This window comes from Pteropus vampyrus, unplaced genomic scaffold, assembly GCF_000151845.1.
Source record: "Pteropus vampyrus isolate Shadow unplaced genomic scaffold, Pvam_2.0 Scaffold15, whole genome shotgun sequence".
In the NCBI taxonomy this organism is placed as follows: Eukaryota; Metazoa; Chordata; class Mammalia; order Chiroptera; family Pteropodidae; genus Pteropus; species Pteropus vampyrus.
This window is the reverse complement of record NW_011888796.1, coordinates 2,259,085-2,271,927: the sequence shown is the minus strand read 5'-3', so window position 1 is coordinate 2,271,927 and position 12,843 is coordinate 2,259,085. Positions and strand designations below refer to the sequence as shown.

Genomic DNA, 12,843 nt, shown 5'->3' with positions numbered 1-12,843 from the left:
TGGCATAGATCTGTCTCCACAGCCTTTGGCAATATTATTTCTTATTTATCAGAATAAAATATAAGATGTGCCATTTAATTCTAAAGAATAAGCCAACGAGTCTCAGCAAATCTTGAGACTTTGGAATATAGAAAACAGAAAATTATCAGTAAGTGCCAAGTACAACAAACCTATAGAACTCTTCTCGCTCTCGCTCATCCAGCTCTGTGATGATATAAGCAAGGGTACGTTCAATCCGTGGAATGATGACTAGGGTTTAAAAATATATATACACATGAGAACTTAAAGCTTCCTCTTTTTTTCAAATTGCCAGTACTCATTTGTGTAATATTACTTATTTTTTCTAAATGTGAAATTAATGTACATTTCATGTAGAAAACAGAAAAAAAAAAAAAAGTATAATCCAACCACCCTAAAGTATTGTAATTCTTTGGATATAAGTTCCTCTAGTGTCTTTTCTATGGACAGATAACATTGGACCATGATATATACAACACTGAGTATACTGAATTTAAATGAACATACAACACTGAACCACAAATGTTATTTAAAATACAGTCGATCGGCTGTTAAAAAGTGGAGCATTGAAGCAGAGAGAATGCAGCAAGTTGAGTTTTGTGTCAATTATGAGGTTCTACTTTACATAGATTCTCCCTATTCTGCTTCTAGAATGTGAACTCTTGTTGGAACTATTATTTACTCTTTCGCAATTCCATGTACAATGGCTGGCACTAGCAAGCAGTCAGGAAATGTGTTTTCAGTTCTTTAAAAAAAGATAACTTATTCTAAAACTGGGAGAGACCCAGCAAAATAATTTGCTATTCAAATTTTGCTTTCTTACATTAAAATTGAATAAATGTTCCTTTAATGAAAACTGAGTTTCTTGAGTAAAACGTATCAACACTAAGCATAGTTTTAAAATAATGAAATAAGAGCTGTAAAATAGATGCATCAAATGGGGAAACATTTTTTCCCCTCTTTAATCCCACCCCCGCCCCCACTTCCAGCCCTGACCTACGGATGTTGCCATCTCCCTTTAAGAACTGGATCTCTGAAAGTGGGGCACGCACCCGGGGCCTGGCGCACCCACGGTATGGTCTGTGGCTTCACCTGGGGCGCGAACCCAGGACTTTCTGTGTGTAAAGCAAACGTGCTAACCACTACACTATGAAGCCACCCTGGGAAACTTATTTTTAGAAATCAAGAACAGCACAAGAACAAGACATCAGGCCTAAGGGAAAGGGTTTAATGTTAAATATTTAATGTGTTCAAAAAGATAAATCACTAGAAAGAACTAAAATTACTACAGCTCTACAGAAAGTGTTTCCACTCCTTAATAGCCAGAAATGAGTAAAATATTCCATAATTTTTAACTCACCACTCTTCTCTGTAACTCTCCCAAAATCATACACATCCTTCTATCAAAGCACTTAATAACTCTTTACTGCACTACTGACTGCTCTTCCCACTGTGGGCAGTATCTTACCCATCTCGTGGTCAGTGCCTGACTCTCAGCAGGAGAGGTATGGACAAGTGCATGAACAAAGACCCTCACAGCAGCTTGCACTCACCATGTTCAATGGCATTTACACGCCTGTTGGTTATCTTAATAGCTTCATCCAAAGTAACGAAGGAAGTCTACAATAAGAGGACATACTGATTATGTAAGCGAAAAGCCTTCCTGTTCACCTGGCTCCACTCAGTCTGCACTTGCAGAGAACATCTGGAAACCAAGACTCCTACTCTTTGACATGTTAAAAAAATTATCGTGATATGTCCACAGAGCAAATACGATCTCCATGCTATTATAATTTATTTACTTCAGACTTACCTAAAACTATAAAAATGGGAAAAGGAAAGAATCATGCACTAATGGCCTAGGTATAAACTGTCCACAAAAGAAAAAATATGGTTTTCATGCATAAACCATGTTATAGTTGCATTTAAGTCTACTACTGACTGTTGCTGAGTGAAACTACACCACTGTACAAGAATTTTGTTAGTAATAAAAGCAGAAGCCACCATGTCAGAAATCAGAACATCTTTGGCTTGTTTCACATATGGTCATGGAAACAGTTTAAAGTACTAAGTGCAGTATGCTCTGATTCAAGAACTGAATCTCCTGCACTCAAATAATAGAAATCAAACTGCAGGAATCCTCCAGCTCTTCTGCTACCTACCTGCAGCGAGGCTAGTTCGACCAGTAGTTCCACTGCTTTGGCATAATTCCTCTTTAATTTAGCCAATTGTTCCCCACCTCTGGCTAAACCGGTCAGTTCATAACCTGAAAGAACCAGTCAGACAACATGTGTAATTACAGAGTAACAACCCTCCCCATAAAATCCCCCAAAAGATGTCAGAACAGCAGCAAAATGGAAAAACAAACACACTATCGCTGTTAAATCAAACAGGAAGTGCCCATCTCACTCCCCCAACACTGTAAGGCATGCTGCTGGATAGTCTTCCACGAGGATACTATTCTGACTGTGCAGAAGTTTTAAACCAACCCTCACTTCACCAGGTTGCTGGATTAATCCATGTACCCCATCCCCTTTGCAGACCATACTGTTTGATGCTCCGGAATAGTGATGCACCCTATTAACAGGTGACTCTCTAGAACGCTCTACTTCTTTGAACTGCACTAAATATTTTATGTGAACCAATGAAAGATGGTCGCCCAAAAAAAAGAATACTTTTTTTGTTTTAAGGAAAAAAATACTTTTGTTTTAAGGGGAAAAAAAGTTGATTACTTTGAAAAGACTCAATAGAAATGAGTTAATACCCCAAAAATGCTGTTAAATTAGGAAAAGGTTAAACAATTAAAAACTTGAGACTGAGCTATAAAAATGTAGGAAGATTCTACATTCAATTGCATCACAGTATCTAAGATCTTATTCTACTTTAGAGAGACCCAAACTGGAAATTATAAACAATGCATTATGGGTGTGGTTTATGCAGAAAGACAACATGTAATTCTAATCGGTGGATTCATACTCAAAGGCCATGACCTTGTATTTTTAAAACAGTAAATGACTATGCATTTATACATAAAGTTAGGCTGAATTAAAATGTTTTAAGACATGTCCAGTGTTTAATGACACACTTTTTGTTTAACTGATTAATTTGTCCTGACTGTATCAGATAAGGCTCTAATGCTGGAACCACTGAACTATCTAGCACCATGTTCCAGAATGAGGTTCATTTAAAGAGGAATCGGGAGATCCCAGAGACATACACTAACATAAAAAGTTTCACACTTACTGTCAGTTCCTTCATGATAATGTTCAAATACTGGCAAAGTAACACCTGTTAAACATAGAAAAAGGCAAGAGATTGTCTATAATTGTAACTGGTTTTAAGAAATGAATTTAGGGACCTGTCTTCTTACGTGTTTATTCCTATTCAAAAATCAAATGATCCTGAGTAATGAGGGATCCGGTTGTTATGGTGGGCTTTTTTCTTTCCGCTTTGAGGTATACTTAATATATAAAAGATAGCACATATTTAATGCTTGCATTTTGATGAATTTAAGCATATGCATATACTCATGATACCAACACCAAATTCCAGGTAATAAACATATCCATCACCTCAAAAACATGTCAGTTTTCCTCTGTATGTGTTAAGATCACTTACACATGAGATCTACACTCGTAAGTTTTTAAGTGCACAACACCATATTATTCTATCGGCACCATACCGTGCAGCATCTTTCTAGAATGTATTTATCTTGTATAACCATAACTTTATATCCATTGAACAAGTCCGGGCAACAACCAGTTATAATGAGTTTAACATGTAAAGCCAATCGACTTGTTCTAAGTAGAAAAGATTAACTGGGATATCAAGACCTTGCTGTAAAAACAGGTTAATTATAAAATGTCACCTTTTCTCCTGCAAGCGTTCTGAAGGATTGAAAAGTTACCTGCTACGTTATCTTTCTTTGCTCGAATCTTCACTTGAGCTTTATTTACATTCTGGATAACTGTGGTGCTGCAGGAGGGAAACAAGGCCTTGATTTAGTTCTCAGAGTGAGGAATAAACCTACAGAGACCCATCCGGTAATTTCAATAAGAGATGTCACAATTAAGTATGTTCTGAAAACTGTCTTTTTCCAGAAAAGGAAAAATATCTGCTTCCAGAAGAGGGCCTCAGAGAGCAAAGAATAAACGAATTTCAAAACACTGGCCATAAGAAAACAACAAAGAATGATTCTAAAATACGTGGACTGCATGAGTTTTCAGTCAGACATGTAGTGCACAGGTGTGACTTTAGGGATTTTTCTTCTGCTAATGTAATTTAGAGGAAATTTTCTTTCCTTCTAGGCTTGCTGTTCAAACCTTCTAGGTTTAGCTAAGCAGGCATTCAATTCCTTTATCCTGGAACCTACCTAACTTCCTTCCATATGGCTTTGTCTGACACCCCACCTATTATCATAAAATAAAGTGTTTTCCCCATAACTACCCTAAAACAAATTCATGCACCACTTACACACTACTGATTCCCTCCCTGTGCTGGAAAAGTCAATGCAAGTTGTTATCCTACCAATATTGGCAAAAATTAAAGTCTGCTACTTCAAAAGGCCTTATTCCCCCCATGCTGTTAAGACCTGCCCACCAGCTAATTCTCCTAAATACAAACTAAAAATGAAGACACTGTGTCATTGGGTAAAGAAACCTCTGAAAACAACTTCCACCTCTTCCCAATAGCCATTTGACTCAAAAAGGCACTGAACTTAAACTGAGAATAATAATGCTTACCTTGTCTACCTCACATGCTTATTTGGAGAATCACATAACATGTATGCTTTTTAAATATTTTTAAAACGTATACTGACATGACAAAAGCCATAAAATTCAAAAGCCCTTTAAACAACGAATTCCATTCGAAAAAATTTATCCTAAGGAACTAATCCAATCGAAATAAAAAAATATATATATGCATGATGTTCATGGCACCTTTTCTAATATTTCAAAAGTCTAAAGTCACTAAAGGTCCACCATTAGGAGAAAAGGTTAATAAATTATGGCACATCATCTAGGGAAAGATTATGCAGCTAAGTGGAAATAGGGGGAAATGTTTATGATACAAGGTTAAATGAAAATGAACTATAAAATGTTAAGTATCCTGTGCCTGTGACTATGTAGCAGATACATGTGGGCAGTAATAAAGGCAGTGGTATTAAGGAGATGGGGCTAAGTGTTCTAATTATTACTAGTGTATCAATTGTCTTTAAAGCGTGTGCTTTTTAATTTAAAATAGCTTTTAAATAAAATTATGAACTTGAAAGCACTTTGATTTTTTTCAAAACACCCCATTAAGTCTTCTTACCTGAAGTCTCCTGCTGTGAACTTGGCCTCAGCAAGTGAAAAGGCAGCTTCTCTCATCACTTCGCCCATCAACATTTTAGTCTGGAAAAGCGTAAACCAACAGCTGATTCAACCAAGTTTTTTACAAAGAAAAGTCATGTCATAATTGTGTTCCTTTAATACCCATCAGCATTTCATGTCAGATGTGTATGTAAATATTGATTTGATAAGGATAAAATAAAACTTTCCAATTTTGCTTGAACAATTTTGGATATGGTCACTAACAATGTAAAACCACGAGTTGTATAATTAAAACATCAAAATAAAGACATTAAGAAATAGAAAGCTAAATCTTTACCACAGGACTTCTATTATTGCTGAATGGGTCCATGATGATTTGCTCAAATTAATCTCCTAAATTCACTGCAGTACAGTCAAAATCCAAATGGAATAGCGATTCTGAAATAAATCCTCAAATATTTAATGTTTTGAGAATATCCAATAATTTTTTGAAAGAGAAGAAACACTGGGACAGGTGGGTAGAGAATTACCTTACCAAATATTAAAAATGTACCGCTATCATAAGGAAATAAATCTGGTACTGGGACAGTTAAGTCAATGAAATGGAATAACAGCTCGGGTCTATATGAGAATTTAGTAATGTAAAGAGGCCATTTAACTAGCCATTTATTTACAAAATAATAAAGCTAAATCCTTACTTATTCACATCACCCCCCCCAAAATATCTGGATAGTATTAAAAGTTTTTCAAAAAACCATAAAATAAGAACATATAGTAGAATATTTTACTCATCTTTTCCTCACCTTTCTAAGCATTATAAGCAACGCAAAAGCTATATGATAGATAAGACTAGCACATTTCACCAAATAAAAATTATCATTTTTTCAAAAGTTAAAATATAAAAGGAAGACTTGAAAATGTTTAGCATTTTACATACTAAAGAACTTCTACAAAAAAAAATAAAGAATTTCTACAAAAAAAAAATAATTCACCAAGAAAATCAAATTACCAGTAAACATAAAAAGATGCTCAACCTCCCAAATAATCAAAAATAGTGCAAATTAAAATAAGAAACCAATTTTAGCTCAATAGCTTGGCAACAAATAAAAAAAGATTAATACCCAATTAAGAAGAATTTAATAGGTCCTCTCACTAATTGTTATATGTAAACTAGTATAAGAATTTGGGGGGCAATTTGGCAGTTATCTATCAAATACCTAAATGAATACATCCTTGAGATTCTAAAATTCTCTTCCAGAGATGCTAGCATACACAAAAAAGGATTCCAGAGTACCCTCCCAAACAAAATGGTAAAAAAAAAAACAAAAAACCTACACATCCATCAAGAGAGAAATGGTTAAATTCTATTATCCATGCAATGAAGTACCATTCAACTATTACAAAAAATAAGACAGATCTAAATGTGTTGATGTAGAAAACTGTCCATATTCTGCCATGGGGTGGGGGAAGAGGGAGTGGGACAAAAACTGTTACAGAATTTTATTTATATATGTATATATAATATATATATATATATTTTATATATATATATAATAGTTGTAAGTCTGTTATTAAAAACAGCTGTGTGTGGACACAGCTACATGATACTCTTGCTACATGCTTTACAAAAGCAATACTTTCAGTATATGCTACAAGAAAGGAAAAAGAGAAGAGAAAGTAAAAGAGAAAGAGAAAGAGAAGGAGAAAAAGAAAACAAAACAAAACAAAAGCAAAGAAAAGAAAAGAGAAAAGACAAGACTGAAAGGCTATAAACCAAAGTGTCACAGAGAACTCCTTTGAGAAATGAGAGGACAGTTGGGGCTGGGGGAAGGGGGATATGGGAAAGAACCTTCACTTTTTTTCATATACTTCTGTATTCACACATCATTTATCCAAAAACCATTGAATTAAAATGTACTATGTGCCAGCACTGTCCTAGGCACAGGAAATACAGTGCTGAGAAGACAAAGTTCTCCCTCTCACGGAACTTATATTCTCTAGGGGGAGTAAGCAAACAAGAAACTATTATGCAATAGTACATGCTATGGTAAACAATAAAATGTGACAGCAGTAAACATGGTGGGCACTTCACACTGGGAGATCAGGGATGGCCTCTAAAGAGACCAGAATGGCAGAGGAGCCAATTCATGAGAAGTTTTGGGGGAAAGAGCATTTGGGGCAGAAGGAACAGCGAATGCAAAGGCCCTGGAGGAGGATGTTAGGAAGAACGAGCCAAATGAGGTCAGAGCGGCAGGCAGGGGCCACATTAGATCGCATGGGGCCAGCGGGCAAGAGTAAGGAGTCTGGATTTTATTAAATGAACTATGTGAAATGCATTACTTTATAATGGTATTTTTACTTTTGAAAGAAAGAATTAATTAAAATAAAGAAAAATTAAAATGTCAACAGCCATGCTAGATTTTCCTTAGAGGTTTCTAAAATAAATACTGTTCTAAGCAAAGTTCATTCTACCTCTATGATCTTCTTTAGGATCTGCCGAAATCGAAGCGTTAAGGCATCAGATTTTTTCTTCAAGAGGTTTCGACCTGTCTGTGCTCCTTTTAATCGAGCCTTCATGATGGTCTGTGCCCTATATAAACAAAGTTAAAGACATTTATTCTCATTGTTTAAAAGAAAAATAGCTCTCCAGTACAATGTTAAAATTACGCTTTATTTTTCGATGTCATGAGAGTAACATATAGCCTTTGTACCTGACAGGTCTAACTGGTTTCTCAATACCGTGGACTTCTACTCTCAGTGTTCCATAAATGAGAAGTTTATTTATTTAAATCAGAAATAATTTTTTAATCAGAATCTGGAATAAATATTTATTAAATCATAATAAAATTTATAAGTAGCACTACTTTATGATGCCAGCATAGTTTAAATTCTTATTTGGTCTGTAAGTTAAAACAATATCTGTTTCCATTAGAGGCGCAGTAAGGTTTTAAGAAAAATCTGTCCACTAATATATATCAAAATCTGAAATGCACTTACCTTCAAGACTAACAATTTCACATTGAAGTATTTATCCTATAGATTTACTGTCGCATGTATGCAAAAACATGTACAAGGTGAAGGATGTGTACTCCCGCCTTATTTGTAATAAAAAAGGGTGGAAACAAGTTAAATGTTCCACAAATCATGGTTCATTATACAATGAAATGATATGCAGCCAGAAAAAAAGAATAGGGTAGATGTACATGTGTTCTCTATATTGTACTGTCTTAGCTATGCCAAGTAAGGGATAAATGTGCTTACTTACATCAAGACAGAGAATTCTTCTAGAAAGAATTCATAGAAAGTGTTAAGTCCTGTGAGAAATGAGGCTGACTGAAAAAATATATTTACTTTTTACTACTACATTCTTTTGTACCTTCTGCATTTTATTCCACAACCATTTATTATCTTTTCTATAACAGTGTGGTATTAAACACTTGGAGATTTTGTTTATTGGAAAGCACATCAAATAAGACTCTCCCCAACCTCATGGGAAGGGACCTTAACAGGCGCCTAACTGTGAATGGACATTTACTCCTGTCTACAGAAATCAAAAAACTCCTCAAGGACAAGAAGCTGCCAACACCACAGCTATCATCCCAAGACAGCGACAAGGCCTGTATACCTAAGCACTGATATTAACTCAGAATTCATTTTGTCTGTCTTTATCTGTCTGCTAATGGTATTAGCATAATAATTATACTTGTTCTTTGGCTTTTCCTATATAGTCGAACTGTTTATGATTGCTGAACACGTATAACTTTAATAATACTCCTCATGGCTTACATAAATGTTATTTTAAAAAGTGTAGCATTTTAATATTTTTGATATCATCAATCAAGACCCTTCTATCAATCATTTTATTAATTAGTAAATGACTACATAACAAATGAATGTAACAATTTGGTAACAAATGACTTTAGATAACTTACAAATGACATAGAAGTTAAGAATCCTAAGGAGTGACAAGCAGCTAAAGTCTCCTTATCTCCTTACTTCAATCTTTTCCCATCAGAAATGCCAACCACATGCCAACTGCCTCCCCTATAGATTATGAATAGCATCAGATGAACAGTTCTCACTCTAACTATCAGTGGCTGAGTTCACACTGACAGGACTCATGGGAATGAAGCTGGTTCAGTTTCCGGCCTAAGCAGGAGCTAGCCACCCAATGTGTACATTTAAACATACTGTATTGTTGACACCACCAGAATCTGAGCTCAAAGAGTTGGATCAAATTTAAGTCAAATCCTAGTACTACAGATTAGTAAAAAGGAGAATTGGTTTATAAAACTAGATTTACCATGCTAATTTTAATTTCTTCCTAGGTAATAGCACCTCCGTGAAACATACAAATTTTCATTCTTGAGACTTGAAGAGTGACTTGCCCAAGGGTTCATAGCCCTTGAAAGTATATCCTGGATTTGACTGACTTTTGTTGACTTAAAATCCTTCATGCCCCTTTTGCTTCCACCCTAAACTTGTTTTGCTCTTTCTGGTACCTAGATGGGTATCCACCCCACCATTTCACAGGATAACACTGTAAGCTGGAACTGTCGGAAACAAAAGTCACGAGTGTATTTTTTAGCTTAACTCTTAAACTATCTGTTCTTTTACAAGTTTCAGAGCTGCTTGGCCCTACTGAAAAGTGACCTTCAGCTAAGATGACGGCTTTGTTTCCAGCTGAATCAAAGACATCTGACTACATGACAAAGTATCTGCTATTAGACTAAGGCTTGGGGAAAATATTTAGAGAAGCAGTTACTTCCTGTACCTGATACTCCTTTCAAACAGCAAGCTGAGTGCTCTCAAACAGCAATTTCTACCTTCACAACTTACCATTTTTCTTATCTAAGGCTGAAGAAGTTTATTTTCACCTCTTAGTCTTAAAGTAAAAACAAAAAAAAATGTTAACATTCTACTATAAGATAAACACAGCCAAACAGTTAAAGCAGTGAAAACACTGGCAGTAGGGGAAAGAGCTGAGCTCCATTCGATTTGTGCAGAGGTGATTGGGCATTTTAAAGGAAGAATGAGGGAGAGGAGTAAGAGGATTCTCAGGGAGAGTCAGAGAAGTGAAAAATTACAAAGGGTTGGTCAGTGGAAATACAATTAAGCCAGTTGTGTCTGCTAGCTGGCCGGTATGGAAGTTATCCCACAGAGACTGGGAAATAAAAAGGCCCTACCTTTCCTGATGATTACATTTCAAAGAAATGCTTTTTAAGTCCTAGAGAAAGGTATTTCTAAGTTATAGGAGAGCCATATACATATATAAAGAAAAAATGAAGAATTCATCATTGTAGGCCGTTTTCAGTGAATGCCCTAAGAAAGGGAGGGCAGGCATCAGGTGTTACCTACAACAGTAAATTCTCCTGGCAGCCCTGAGCTTTCTTAGACATTTTAATGGGGGCTGGGGTCATCCTAGAAACACAGCCTTAAGACGCTAGAAGCTATGTTATAGAGTTTCACTGTCTCCCAGTGCAGAGGTTTGGAACGTGTCAGTAACTGAATGCTGGAAATTCTGCAGTTCTCACTACCCCAAGGATCAGTCCTTATCTATTTCGCAGGCACTGTCTTTCTCCACAACTGACTTGATTCCTACCTAATACATACAGCTATCAGAAAGTCAGTAGGTGAAAGTAAAAAAATAAACAAAAAGCCAAAAAACAAAAAACAAACAAACAAAAAAACTTCATTTAATGAAGAGCTGTAGCCACGCAGGCAGAAGCAGAAATGTAGGTTTGGGGTTTGAATATAACTCTTTTATTTTAAGAGTCCTTGGATTCTGAGAAAAAGGTCAGGATGGAGAAAAACAACAGAATACTCCCAAAGAGGCTGGACCACAATCAAAAGATCTAAATGTCAGAGCCAAAACTGATTTTCTGCTCCTCACTGAAAAAAAAAAGAAGAGGAAAAGGAGAGGTGGGGGGAGAGGGCAAATAAGAACAATCTTTACTTTCCACACATTGTTAGGTACATTTCAGAAAACCTCAAAATTTTCTTTACAGACTAGCCAAACACCTAGGACGATATGCTATTTCTCCTGCCAAAGAATTCAGGCCAAAAGAGAAAGGCAGCCCACAGCTGAGCAGATTCCAAAGCAAAGGTTCATTCAAGGAACATTTTTTTATGGACTGTCTGTGGATTAATAATTAAGACACTCTCATCGTGAAGAGAGATTACAGTCAGTGGGAAAGATATGTAAACAAATACTAGCCACTTTACAATGTGATGGGTGACATGAACAGAGATCTGAACAAGGTGCAATGGCGATAGAGCAAAAAGGAGCGTGTGAGAAACTCAGGGGTATCTTCCCACTGCAGGTCTTGGGGTCTTGGAAAATGAGTAAGGGGATCCAAAACTGAATCTGTCGTCCACGCTAGAGCTTTTCGATTCAACTCCAAGTGTGTATTTGAAGTCTCTTCTATATGCTTCCCACTGCAGTCAACTTCCCTTCTCAATCCTTTTCTCAAACCTCGTTAGCTTGTCCATCTCTTCGCTAAACTGGGCTCTGTTAGGGCAGGAGTGGCGACGATTTATAGTTATATAAATCCAGTTCCCCGTTCAACACGGGAGTGTGGACTGGACCTCCACAAAAGCCAGCAGGCGGGTGCCTGTTTCTATGGGCTAAGATCGCTCTTATTAGTCTGGTTCACGAAGAGGAATGTGTGAGGGAGCCAGGGAGCCTCGCTCTGGATTCACGAAAAGAGACTGGGAGGCTCAGGAAACGTCTAGAAAACCAGGAACTTCGCTGCTGGCCAAGCGTTCCTGAACCTCCGAGAACTGCGTGTCCCATTCTTTTACTTACATTCGCGAGGGAAAGATTTCAATTCGGTCTTTGCCCGACATTCTGACGATGACTGTTCGGCTCGGGTCCCCGGCCGGGCAATCGTGGTTACAACAGACCCAGCCACCGTGCCTTCCTCTACGGCAGTCAGCTGGTGGTGTCACTTGACCCCTCCTCGCGTTGCTAAGAGGACAAGCACTCTTCAGTTCCGCTTCCTGTTGGTACGTGGGGTGGAGAGGGGGGCGGGGTAAACGTGGGAGGGGTGTCACTTGACCCCTCCTCGCGTTGCTAAGAGGACAAGCACTCTTCAGTTCCGCTTCCTGTTGGTACGTGGGGTGGAGAGGGGGGCGGGGTAAACGTGGGAGGAGGAGAAGGACTTGAAGAAGGCGATGCCCGGATGTTCAGGCGCGCGCACCATGAAACGGCTCCTCAATTCCGGCTCGCTTCCTAACCCCTCCCACTCCAGCTCCCACGCGGCTGCGCAAGTCTCTGTAAGCGCGGGGGCGCAAAACCAGGAAAGAACACATGCTCTCTTCCTCCACTGGCTGTCGTTCGTCACAGCGCCACCTCATGGTTGACCGAAACTTTGCGCGAGCATTTATTCTTCAGGACCAAAGAATCAGAGTCCTACCACTTCCCTACGCCTTGAAGATTATCTACCGAAAACTAAAGCTAGCGAGAAAACGTACTTTTCAGGTTCTCCTGTAATCCACATTCTTCCTTGTT

At 37.5% G+C, this 12,843-nt stretch overlaps 1 protein-coding gene across 1 annotated transcript; it reads right to left on the bottom strand.

Annotated features, from left to right (window-relative positions):
- Positions 1-130: 130 nt before the first annotated feature.
- On the bottom strand, positions 131-12,342 carry ATP6V1D (ATPase H+ transporting V1 subunit D). The gene is made up of 8 exons (XM_011386167.2): positions 12,139-12,342; positions 7,803-7,920; positions 5,332-5,411; positions 3,926-3,993; positions 3,262-3,306; positions 2,181-2,284; positions 1,572-1,638; positions 131-249 (listed from the first exon to the last, which is right to left on the bottom strand). The coding sequence occupies exons 1-8, from the start codon at positions 12,177-12,179 to the stop codon at positions 146-148; spliced, it is 627 nt and encodes a 208-aa protein (XP_011384469.1). The 5' UTR covers positions 12,180-12,342; the 3' UTR covers positions 131-145.
- Positions 12,343-12,843: the final 501 nt, after the last annotated feature.